This window comes from Barbus barbus (genome assembly GCF_936440315.1).
Source record: "Barbus barbus genome assembly, chromosome: 35".
Classification (NCBI taxonomy): Eukaryota; Metazoa; Chordata; class Actinopteri; order Cypriniformes; family Cyprinidae; genus Barbus; species Barbus barbus.
The window spans coordinates 20,808,986-20,821,475 of NC_136763.1; the positions used below are offsets into that span (position 1 = coordinate 20,808,986).

Genomic DNA, 12,490 nt, shown 5'->3' on the forward strand with positions numbered 1-12,490 from the left:
GCCATTGTGTCTAGGGTTGGGGAAGGAAGCATACAACTGAAATAGCATCATAATAGATTGATAACAGATATAAGTAGTGTAAAAAATAAATAAATAAAATAAAAATAAATAAATAAATAAAGATGAATAATAATAATAATAGTCATAATAAAGACAACAAATGTTATTAGCAACAATAATAACCATAATAATATTAATCATAATGATAATAATAATAATAATAATGATTTCATGGGTGGTGGGTGGAGGACAATGAAGAGGGCAAGTAAATATAATAATATTAATAATATTAGTTGTGAATTATAAATTGATGTTTAATAATGGGGGGGGGGGGGTTGCCTCCGATCCCCCCGTGGCTACGACATATCAGAACTTAACGCCCCAGCCCATGTCACGGGCCAGGGAAGGATGCTGCTAGGCAACAGGGCCCAAAGCAACCCCCCCCCATCTCCCATCTCCCCTCTCCCCAAACATCAGCCATCCCGAGCCAATACCTACCCTGTATTAAAATCGCCTGCTATTATGACTGGACAATTAGAAAGATTTGAAATAGAGGAAAAGAAGTTTCGAAAAAAGGATGGGTCGTCTGTGTTTGGGCCGTATAGATTACCAATTGTAACTGGGCTATTATTGATTGAAATATTTATAATAATAAAACGTCCCTCGGGGTCTATAACAGTGGTATTATGAATAAATGAGATGTTTTTACTTATTAAAATGCAAACTCCTCTTTGTTTTGAATTATATTGAGCTGAGAATAAATGACTGTACTTTGATTTAATTTGATCTTGATCTGCGTCTGATAGATGTGTTTCTTGCAAAAGGCATATGTCCGCTTGTAGTTTATTTAAATGGTTCAAGACTTTGACCTTCTTTGCATGAGAACCAATTCCACCAACATTCCAGGTTAGAAAATTGATAGAAGACATGTTATGGAAATGAATATTAATGTATGAACGCCGTGCATGTATAGGTGTGAGTGTATATATTTATGGAGTTATGACTGTATGTACATGTGTGTGCATAACATGACAAACTGAAGAAACACAAATGACAGTGTGTATGAAGCAAAATAACAACAACAACGTTATTGTTCTACTGATATAAGGTCTCCTTACTGTGGCATATTTGTCCGTTCAGTTCAGTTACATTATGTCTTTGCAACAGTGTGGTTTAAGTGACTTTATAGAATAGTCAAGTCACTATTATTTGTATAGCGCTTTTAACAATGCAAATTGTGTCAAAGCAGCTTTACATCGGCTTGATATATAGCTGGGTGGCTTTATATCAGCTTTACAGTATTTAGACGGGAAAATAGTTTGTCGAAATAGTGTCATTCTCCTCTGGCCAGACAAAATCAGCTGTTAGAATAGGACAACTTGGTATATAATTGTCAAATAATGAAAACCTGCAGCACACTTCTGATTTAAGTCAGAAAGCTGAAATCACTTCCTCTGCTGGATGTCTTGCATCATAGATTTCTGCCGCAAGTGCATTGTTGTAAACCTGGTTTGTTGGTCTTAACAAATTAAGGAACTAGTCAAAATGACTTTCTGTGGTAATAGACAGCATGTCACAGCAAGAACTTGAGCTTATTTGACTTACTGCTGCCCCTCAGGTTTCGTGCCAGCCATTTCCCCCCAGGGTTGTTGTTCACGCGGATGATTTCCACGTTCTCTCCCTGTCGCACGGTCAGGTCATTCTTTCCACCCTGCCAGTCCTCTCTCACGCGAGCCATGTGGATCACCTCAATAGGACCATTCAGCTATGCACACAAACACAATTATGAACATGCTAATATCTGTAGGAATCAGGCAAAAAAACACACAGAACCACATTTAAGACATCCTATTTTTAGCATCAACATATAAATAAGGGTTACCTTAAATTTTTTTCTATACTCATTTTCCCACTTCTGCTTTTCCTTCAGTTCTTTCTTGTCCAGCTCTGTCTTTTTAGTCTCTTTCAATGCTTTCCTCTCAGCAGGAACAGGTCTGCAACGTACAGAAATACAGTTGAAATTAAAGGAACCAGAATGACTTGGAATCCAAAAAGAGAAATTCTCATGAATGTTCACGCTGCTGTTTTTAGAGTTTAACAGTCCCTGTTCATTTTAAGATATTATAATTTAAGTGACAATTCTGCAGTCTGTGGCTACAACATATGGATATAACAAGAGAGATTTGAATTCTATTAACTGATACATTATGGAAAGATTATTTGATCCTCTATGGAATGCATTTATAACGATGGTCAAGATTTCTTCTACTTATAATTCAGTTTTGCTTGATCAACCTTAAAAAATATTTTGCTACTGTACTTTTTAGACTTCTATGCACAGATAGTAAAATTCTAGCCGATAAAAATAAGCCAGTAAGTAATTTCATCTTGTGGCCAATAACCCATAAATTTCCAAATTTAATATTCTAAACTATTTTGTCTATATACACTACATTTAAAAAGTTTGGTATATGCTGCTCATTAAGTCTCAGTTTATTTGATGAAAAATACAGTAAAAACTGCAATATTGTGAAAGATCACATTTTAAATTAACTATTTTGTATTTTGATATTTTTGAAAATGTAATTAATTCCTGTGATGATCATTACTTCAGCCTTTGATGTCACACGATCCTTCAGAAATCATTCTAATACGCTAATTTGCTGCACCCTCAAAAAATTATTATTATTATCAATGTTGGAAACATTTGTGCTTTTTTTTCCCCTCTTTTTATTATTATTATTATCATTTTTTTTTTTTTTTTGTGTAAACTGATACATTTTATTCAGGATTTTTTGAAGAATAGAAAGTTCAAATGAACAGCAATTATTTGAATTAGAATTTTTTAAATTGTCACTTCGATCATTTAATGCATCCTTGGTGAATAAAATTATTAATACATTTAAAAACAAACAAATCTTGCTGGCCCCCAACTTTTGAAAAGTACAGTGGAAATTAAAAATAAAACACTAAAAACTAAAATAGTTTTAAATGCTACAAATGAATTTAGCATGACATTATAATGCACAGTACAAAAATTAGATACTCCTTTTTATATTTGCAAAGAAGATTACATATAACATTTTTATTAAATTATAAAGATTAGCAGTTTAAGTGAGTGTTAGGTTACATATCTAAATCTAAAATAGGGGAAATGAGTTTACACACTTGATACTGCTAAACTAAACTTAACTGATAAAGTATCAATGTGTCATGTTTCTAGGTACCATATTTCTATATGCAAATATCTCTGTTATTATAGAGCAAGCTATGCAGTGTTAATGTGCGCATGTTTAGGGCATATTAATCATGCAAATTTCTGAACAAGCCATTGTTGCAGTTTAGTTTTAACAGTGGTCTGGGTGGACTGGGAAGGGAACTTTGCATTGTAAATGAACACTGATATCACTTACCTGTCTGGGTCTTCATAGATTTCTTGATCGCTGTCCTACAACACAAGAAAAACCCCCACATTAGAACACATGCTAAAAATATCACAGGACTGGATTCACTGACACTTAATCATACATCCTCTCTTTCACTTGTTCTGAAACACATAAACACCAAATTAACCCAACAGACTGACCTCATGCTGAGAAGGGAAACTGTCAGTCCATGAGTCTGCAAGATGAGAAGACAAACATGCTGTTGTATCAGTGAACAAAACCAGTTTTAAGTCGCTGGGGTATATTTGTAGCAATAGCCAACAATACATCATATGGGTCAAAACGATCGATTTTTCTTTTATGCCAAAAATCACTAGGATATTAAATAAAGATATAGTATGTAGATATTTATGTACATATTTTGTAAATTTCCTACCGTAAATATATCAAAACCGAATTTTTGATTAGTAATATGCATTGCTAAGAACTTCATTTGGACAACTTTAAAGGCGATTTTCTCATTATTTTGATTTTTTGCACCCTCGGATTACAGATTTTTCTCGGCCAAATATTGTGGTATCCTAACAAACCATACATCAATGGAAAGCTCATTTATTCCGCTTTCAGATGATGTATAAATCTCAGTTTCACAAAAATGACCCTTATGACTGGTTTTGTGGTCCAGGGTCACCAGGACTCATTATTTATTATTATTTACTCATTATTTTTGAGGGGGCACGATCGAGTGGGGTCGTCATGTGACACACAGCAGCCACAACAGCAAACAGTTTTATTTTATTTTATTGTTTTCCTTTTTATTTGAAACATTCCCAAATGGATTAACTATATCATGAAATATCTTGATTCTCACCTTTATAGATTATGTTAGTTGATCTAGTGGGCGATGGTCAAAGTAACAGATATGGGTGTCATGCCATAGCATATTTTTAATACGACTGACTTTATATTTAATGTGAATTTAACATTGAAAGTTATTGTGAATAAAAACATTGTAAGTTAGGTTACTAATCATAACACTTTCATTGTACAGAAAGAGAGCAAAGAACATTTTCACTGACAGTCTAGAGTTCAAGCACTCTCAAAAACTCCCATTAAAATCACTGAAGCTATATCTTATTTACACATTCGTACACACATTTGCACATTTACTGTTTCTAACGAGAGAATTCGTCCGAAAGAGGTATTCAGTCAGCGAGCGAGTGAAGAAAACACTGGCATTTTAGCGATGACTCATCTGAACGCCTCTGATTGGTCATTGCATTCATAAGCTCAACAGAATCATGTGTGATTGGTTATAATGCGCAGTGCTGTACAAACGCGTCTGTCTCTGGCTCAGTGCCAGCCAACGCAGATTTGAATTTAGCAGCTGATGATAGGACGCACTGAATGATCTAATCATGCCTGTGTGATTGTATTAAACATAGAAAATATTAATCGCTATTTTATTGTCGTTTGGAAGCTGCATTCAAAATCCCCTTGGCTCAAAACTTTGAATGGGCATGATACCTCTGAGGGTCACATGTAATGCCCAGGCAACGTCCACCATAGTGCTTTGAATGGTCACCAGGGCACTGCTTTGTGGCTGCTAAGGTTTTTCTTAGCTCATTGCTATGTGGTTGATAGGTGGTTTCCCACAGGCATAAGTTAAAAAAGTCCTCTGATCTTCAGACAAGGCTGGGTTGCTCAGTATAAAGCTACGGGATTCTTTCATCTGCTTTATAACCCACCAGGTGAAAACTATATTCACGTTTACCTCTTGGCTTGGGAGGTGTGGGAGGAGGTGGTGGGAGTGCGCTGATGTCATCATAATCCTCTTGGTGATCCACATTTCTGATCCACACAACACATGGAAACTAGAGTTAGATTACATACTAACCCTATTAGACTCATTAACAGCAAACACACCCAACAGCAATGAAAAATAACCATTACGTCACACAATACATGCTATCTGATCCGGTTTCATAAGAATCTACAAAAAGACTCAGGAAATGCCACAGTGCGTGCTTTACACCCACGTACTTCCAGGGTGAAAGATCGAACTGTAAGATACACGTATGAAGCGAAACAATAGAATGCAAGATGTTGTTCTGTGCAATTCAGAATTATTCCTCTTTATAATTTAGAGATACAGATCAGATGTTACAGTTTCCATCCCCTTCTCTTACAAACTTTGGCAACTACTTATTGACAACTGCATATTACTCACAGTTCTGAAAAGGATGATGTCAACAGGCTGGGTTTGTTTGGTGGCCATGCTCCTACACAAAATACACCATAAATACTATATAAAACTTCACATTTTCCTGTTAATACTTGCTACATACAAAAGTCTCGCCTAACATGGCATGGAAAAAGAATTTGAACAACAGTCAACATAAATTCCTGTTAGGAACCACTGCATTATGTCATATAAATGCAAATATTTATTGATGAGTGGTGTATTTTTATTACTGATCTGTATGCAAGACTGAAAAGTTATTTGTTTGGCTCCTACCTTTAGAACTTGGGAGATCTACGTTTCTTTTGGGAAGAGCAACAGGGGGTTTTTTTCGGAAATGATCCAGGTTTACAGACGGAGGACGTCTTGGTTTTGACGGTCGCGGCCCGACATTGGGAAGCGGCTTTCTTAGTGGTACTACCTCGGACACGGTCCTCTGGCTCAGCAGTGGTGGTTTGAACGCTGAAGCGACTTTCATGTCATTGTGCTGTTGAAGAATCTTGCGCTGAAGAAGTTCTCCTGTCAGCTTGACTCTGCTCGGCACGTGGACCTCCATGGGGGGCGTTTTAGGACTCTCCTGGGCTCCCAAACGATGAGAGGGAGGAGGTCTTGGGAAGACTCCCTGAGGACCCGAATGAAACATCTCTGGTTCACTATGAGCGTTCAGAGGAAAGACAGATCTTGGAGGCACAACTGAAGTCTTGTTTCGGAGAGCTCCATTGGTTAGAGACTCTGGCAGCGCACCAACCGTATGAGGTTTGATAGCGGATCCACCTCCGGAAGCTACCATTTCTAACTGAGCGTGAAATTTGGCCCGGAGGGCCTTGACATCCACATTTTCCTCCTGTAAAGAAATAAAATCAATTATGAGCTCTGAAACTATTCAAAGGCACCTTAAATGTAAAAACCTGTTAATTGGTTAACATTACGTTGCCTTACTCCATATGGTGAAAACTGTAATAGATCTAATGCAAAATTTCATATATTTTTACAGTAAAATACTTAGTTATACTGATACTGCCAGTGAAAAAGAACAAGTCATCTTATAATTTACAGTGAAAAAACATAAATTGGCATTTCTTGAATCCTCTGTGTGACAGATCACATTTGATGGTTCAGTGTTTCTTCTTAGGTTTTTGTTATCTGGGTAACATTTTACAATAAGGTGTCATTTAATGTACTAACTAATATGAACAAACAATGAACAATGCATTTATTACACTATTTATTAATGTTTGTTAATGAAAATACATTAGTTCATTGTTTATTCATGTTAGTTCACAGTGCATTAACTAATGTTAACAAACACAACTTGTGATTTTAATAATGCATCAGTAAATGCTGAAATTAACATTAACTAAGATTAATAAATGCTGTGGAAGTATTGTTCATTCTTAGTTCATGTTTACTAATGTTGTTAACTAATGAACCTTATTGTAAAGTGTTACCGTAATCTGTTATGTTACATTTTATGTTGTTTAATGTTTATTATTTTAGTGTTGTGTGTTACCAAAATGGTGTTTTGTATTTGTGTGTACTACTTAGTATTTACTTTAGCTTATGGAAAAACTACTTGTGATGAAATCTGATTAATCACGTGGCTTTCTCTTTATCGCCTGTGTTTTTGAGGTGGTTGCCAAAATATTACAAAGATAAAACAGATGTTTTTTAACTAGATATCTCTAATATTTCAAATGTTGCTACCATATGTTTTACAGTAACGTTTAACTACACTTGCCTTTTTTACCGTATAGATTTCACTTTTTTCTTTTTTACAGTTTAACATTTTAGCAGTTTGACAGTTTTTACTCTGGATAGTATTAATGTCAAGCATTTTCAGCAAATCAAAATGAAATCTATATAAATGAATATGCTTCAATCAGTAGTTAGATGAACACGGTGAAGGAAATTAATCATTTGCAGTTAGATGTTTTGATGTCATGGTCTGTGGCGCTGGTTTGTGCTGTGATGCTGTCGAGTGAAACTGGGCCAAACAGTACCTGACACCGTTGTAGCTCTGATGGTTTCTGTCACATAAACATCCATCTACACAACATTTGACCTTGTGGGTGCTTTACCACACAATATTAACCAGTGTGACACCAAAAAAGTGTGCTTGCACATGCAGGCTACAGAGCAGGTGTGAACTTTCAAATAATAATAAAATAAACCCAACAAATATCACATTTCAACTTGAGTAACTACTACAGAAGAACTGTGAAGAACTTATAGATGGACACAGAAGAAAACATTTAAAGGAATATCTGAGGTTCAAAATACATTAAACCCTACACAAAAAAGACTTTATTACTATTTTAATATAAATTCTTAGTCTTCTTGTGAACAATTCATCAACGTTTTAAAAAAAATAATCTTTTAGAATCTCCAAAATTAATTTTCCTTTTTGAATGACACCAGATCCAGTGATTTCAGTAGGAATCTGCATTATGCCGATACCGTCTTGTTTCGTCTTTACGAACTCTGCGACGGGTCGTAATGATTTTCTGTGGTAATCGACAGTAGGGCCACAGATGTTATCGATGGAGATTAACTTGCATTGAACCTGAAACCTGCTCAGAGGACTTAACTGTAATAGAACACATTGTTGATTGTTCAAAAATAGGCATTGATTAAAATCAGTTGTGAAAAGCAGAAGTTTTAGCAGAAGTATGCCATCGCTGTGGCATTGAATGGACTATAATAGACCTCAGACAACACATTGTCATCATTGCATCAAATACCCTGATAAGGACTGAGCGTTGAATGTCTCTAATTAGTTTACCTTCCTCAAATGTTGAGGGCATACATCGTTTTCAACGAATTAACATGCATCTGTAAATCTGCGTCGTGTTTTAAAAGAATAACTCAAAGACGTCTTACGCTGTGGGGAAGATAATGAACTGTTTAAGAAGCGAGCAGCAGATTCAGAACAATAGTGAGGCGCAGGAAGTGTCTCCAACCACACACCTTTGCACGGCACATCATTCAGCAGTGGTTGTCATAGAGATGACAGTCAAAAGTGAACCAATCAGCTGCATGCCTTGCTAAAACCGCAACCCGTGTCAGTGACAAAAGAAAAATGAAAACTTTGTCTAATCTGTTGAAGCCACAATCCAAACAATTATATCATTCATGCTTTAAAATCACACTAAAGTTATCGTTCTTAATTTTAGAGACACGTTTTTCATTCTTTTAAGAATTTTGGTGATCAATTTTCAATTGAGGCATGAGATTATCACTAAAATCTAAAAAACTCACCACTAATCAGAGAATCTTTAGTCTATGGTCAATGCTGTCCATTGATAAACTGCATCGGTAACACTTTATTTTAGGGTCTCTTAATTAGTTGCTTATTAGCATGCATATTACTAGAATATTAGCCATTTATTAATAGTAATTAAGCACATATTAATGCCTTATTCTACATCCCTAATCCTACCCAATACTTAAATTTAACAACTACCTTACTAACTATTTATAAGCAGCCAATTAGGAATTTATTGAGGGAAAAGTCATAGTTAATAGTGAATAAGTGTTCCCTATTCTAAAGTGTCATCAATTTCTGTTGTTATGATACTGTATATTGGTCTAATTTCTCTCTACTCTAAGCATAAAGCATACACTAAACAAATCCAGATATCAATTTATTAATACTATGTCTGAAGAGTGTGAAAAGATACAAGGAAGACGTCTTTATAGGCTTTCACATTAGGCTACATTTCACTTTCTTAATGCGCATTTCGACTCAGGGTTAGGTGATATTTCACAGTATTATTTTGAAAGGAAGTTGAAATGTGTGAAAGGTATTTCAGTGTAGAAAAAAGGCAACACTTTAGTATGGGGACCAATTCTCACTATTAAACCCAATAGCATGCATATTTGTAATACATTGGGTGTTTATTAGTACATATTCTGCATGACCATCTTTATAATCCTACCCAATACCTAAACTTATCAATTTATCAACTACCAAATTAGGAGTTTATTGAGGCAAAAGTAGTAGTTAATGGTTTGTTAATTGGACCTTAAAATAAAGTGTGACCAAAAAAATCATGAAACAAGACAACGCCGAATTAGCTACTTTAGGGTTAAAGGTGATTTAGGTGAATAAAAGGCATGCTTAGTCTTTCTCAACACACTCAGTTCAGTGATTAAGTCTCAAAACAGAGAGATCTCTGCACACATGTAGTATTTGGGGGTCTCGCCTGCTGATGTTAATGGTGACCAAAAACTGGTGATCACTAGGCTGTTTTGAGACAGAGCCTGTGTAACAACAACAATAATAATACAACTTAACACATGAGAAGCTAAATTTCAGGTCAGCCAACTTTATGATATCAGTATCAAATGAACTGATTCCTCAGCAGTCATCTTATAATTCAATAGGAGGTTTGAAAATAGCTCCCTATTTAGGGTGATTTCGTTAAAAGAGAATCAAGCTGGCCTTACCATGTGTTTTATTTCCAAAGTTGAAGCTGAAGAGAGCGGCGGGCTGCAGCAGTTTCCTGAAGCGCAGATGAGCGACCACTCAAACCTGTTACAGCAGGAAGTACTCTAGAGATGAATGAAGGCAAATCCATTGGGCAACTCCGCATTTACATAATAGCCTGGTTATTAGGCTGTGAGATGCACTGCAATAAACCACGTCTAAGAAAACCAAACACAACAGAAATGCATTGCCTCGGAACGTGGAGAGTTTTGTTTATTGGTGACTTGAGTAATGGTTTAATCTAATATAAATATATTTCAAGATAAATGATGAGAAAATCTTGAATTTTGAATATTGCAATAACTTATGTGTGAGGCTGACAGTCTAAACAGTGATGGAGAGCTTTGTCTCCCTCTGTCGGTCAGAAACGAGCATTTTTGGTAATTAGTAGACAATCTAATTATTTATTTGCATTATTTATAAAACAATGCATATGTAGCTGTATCAGTGTTGTTTTTAAAATATGAAATCCCCTAATATTTGAGGATTCATTTGGTCAGAAATGTCTAAATAATTCACATTTACCGTTTTACAGCAGTTTTACAGAAAATGAATGTTTTTATACAAATAGGTGTCAAAGTAATGGCTGAAATGTTCTGAAATCAGGCTATACAAATCATGCAGTTAAGTAATGTCATGTATTCAGAAACAAGGAACAAATTAAAGCAATGGTTACATGATGTGATCATTACAATGCAAGGAAATTCAATTTATTCAGAGTCGGCTTCATGTGAAGTCTTCATGAGAAGCTGGATGTAGTCAGCAGGAGCAATCTATACATTACACCAAGAAAATGTGATGGAATCATACTTGGGAACTGGCACTTTTTCACAAAGAGCAGGGAGGGACTTGCCAAACCCAGTCATTGTGAGGGTGAGGTCTCATTACAGGGAGTCGTCTTGTTCTGAAAGCAAGATAGAGTAGGAGAAAAACACAGGAGAACACAAATTTTCAAATATAAAATTAGAGAAAGTTCCATCAAGTTCAGTAAGGAGTTAATCGAGGAAAAAAGAAAAGAGGAAAGATGCCTGTTTCAGGAAATGAGTAAATATTGTGAAAAAGTAGAATTAAACCGTCACGATAAAGATACATTGTTGACAAGCTAAATTAGATGATATGTATTGTAAAAGAGCCTAAGGTGCTTTTGTAAGATCACGGGCAAAGTGGATAGAGGAAGGGGAAAAGAATACCTCGTATTTCAGTAGGTTAGAGAAAAAAGATGCTGTAAAAAGATGCTGAACTTATGGTTACAAAGGGATATAACAATATTTGGCAGGGTTTTACTGTCCAAGATGGAGAGTATATCTAGAGCTGGCCTATTCATTAGGAATTTCAGAGAATATGATTAATTTATTGAACAAAACAAATTTCAATTTTATTTGGAAGGAAAAATGCCATTGCATTGGGAAACATGATTAAGAGTATTGAGGAAGGTGGCATGAATGTTCTAGATTTTTCTGTGATGAATGGTGTACTAAAATTGAAGTGGTTGAATTCCTTTGTCAGTCCTTCTGGATTAACATCCCTAAAGCAATTTTTGGTAAAATGGGTGGAATTGATTTTTTATTGTGCTGTGATTATGATTTACAAAAACTGCCTGTGAAACTATCAGATTCTTAGATATTGGAATTTCATATTTGAACATAATTTCACTCCACATAATACACCCCTGAGGAAAAACAGATATATTATTAGTAATCTTTGTTTTTAGGGACTTGCATGGAAAAAGGAATATGGGCAATATCGCATTTGATGGATAATTTTGGTAGTTTTTTTTAACATTATAGTGATTTGTGAGATAAATTGAATCTACAATGCTCAATTCGAGAATACAACAAAGTAAGGAAGACCATCCGCACCCCTGAAAACAATGATTCGGCAGTTCGTTTTGTACTCTAGTACTAGACCAGAAATGAGATCACTCTGTATTGAAGGTACACATTTAAAGAGCAAACAGTTTACAATATAACGATATAAAATGCGGGAATTCGTTGGTTATTCTAAAATGAATTGCTATTTACTAACTCCACCCACCAACGTGTAATAGGGACAGTCAAAATGACAAAAGGTTAACAAGCAGTTCAAGTGGCGCAGTATAGCAGTCATTTCGACACGATCGACCCGAGTTCGAATCCACCTTTTGGCGAACTTTTTTTCACCCTTTTCAAATTTCTAATCGCATCAGAAAAGCATTTATTTTCAATAAAAATGAATGATAGTTCACAGAATTATAGACAAGAAGGATTTAGTTTATATCCTGAGACACAAGCAAAAATGTGATCAATTGTTAAATAAATAAATAAATAAACAGACGAAAATACTAATTACTTAGTAGGGTATTAAGTGATTTTTTTTTAAATATAAAGGAATTAG

At 35.3% G+C, this 12,490-nt stretch overlaps 1 protein-coding gene across 1 annotated transcript in view; it reads right to left on the reverse strand.

The window, feature by feature from the left end:
• The window catches only part of LOC306854983 (FYN-binding protein 1-like), a 14,558-nt gene extending 4,115 nt beyond the window's left edge, over window positions 1-10,443 (reverse strand). Inside the window, exons 1-8 of the mRNA XM_079393345.1 lie at window positions 10,078-10,443; window positions 5,905-6,472; window positions 5,617-5,668; window positions 5,161-5,237; window positions 3,587-3,621; window positions 3,414-3,448; window positions 1,883-1,994; window positions 1,606-1,765 (exon numbers count right to left, since the gene is read on the reverse strand). Of these exons, the coding sequence (XP_079249471.1) occupies window positions 1,606-1,765; window positions 1,883-1,994; window positions 3,414-3,448; window positions 3,587-3,621; window positions 5,161-5,237; window positions 5,617-5,668; window positions 5,905-6,472; window positions 10,078-10,080 (1,042 nt within the window). The 5' untranslated portion in view covers window positions 10,081-10,443. The remainder of the gene's footprint in view (window positions 1-1,605; window positions 1,766-1,882; window positions 1,995-3,413; window positions 3,449-3,586; window positions 3,622-5,160; window positions 5,238-5,616; window positions 5,669-5,904; window positions 6,473-10,077) is intronic.
• Between the last annotated feature and the right edge of the window lie 2,047 nt (window positions 10,444-12,490).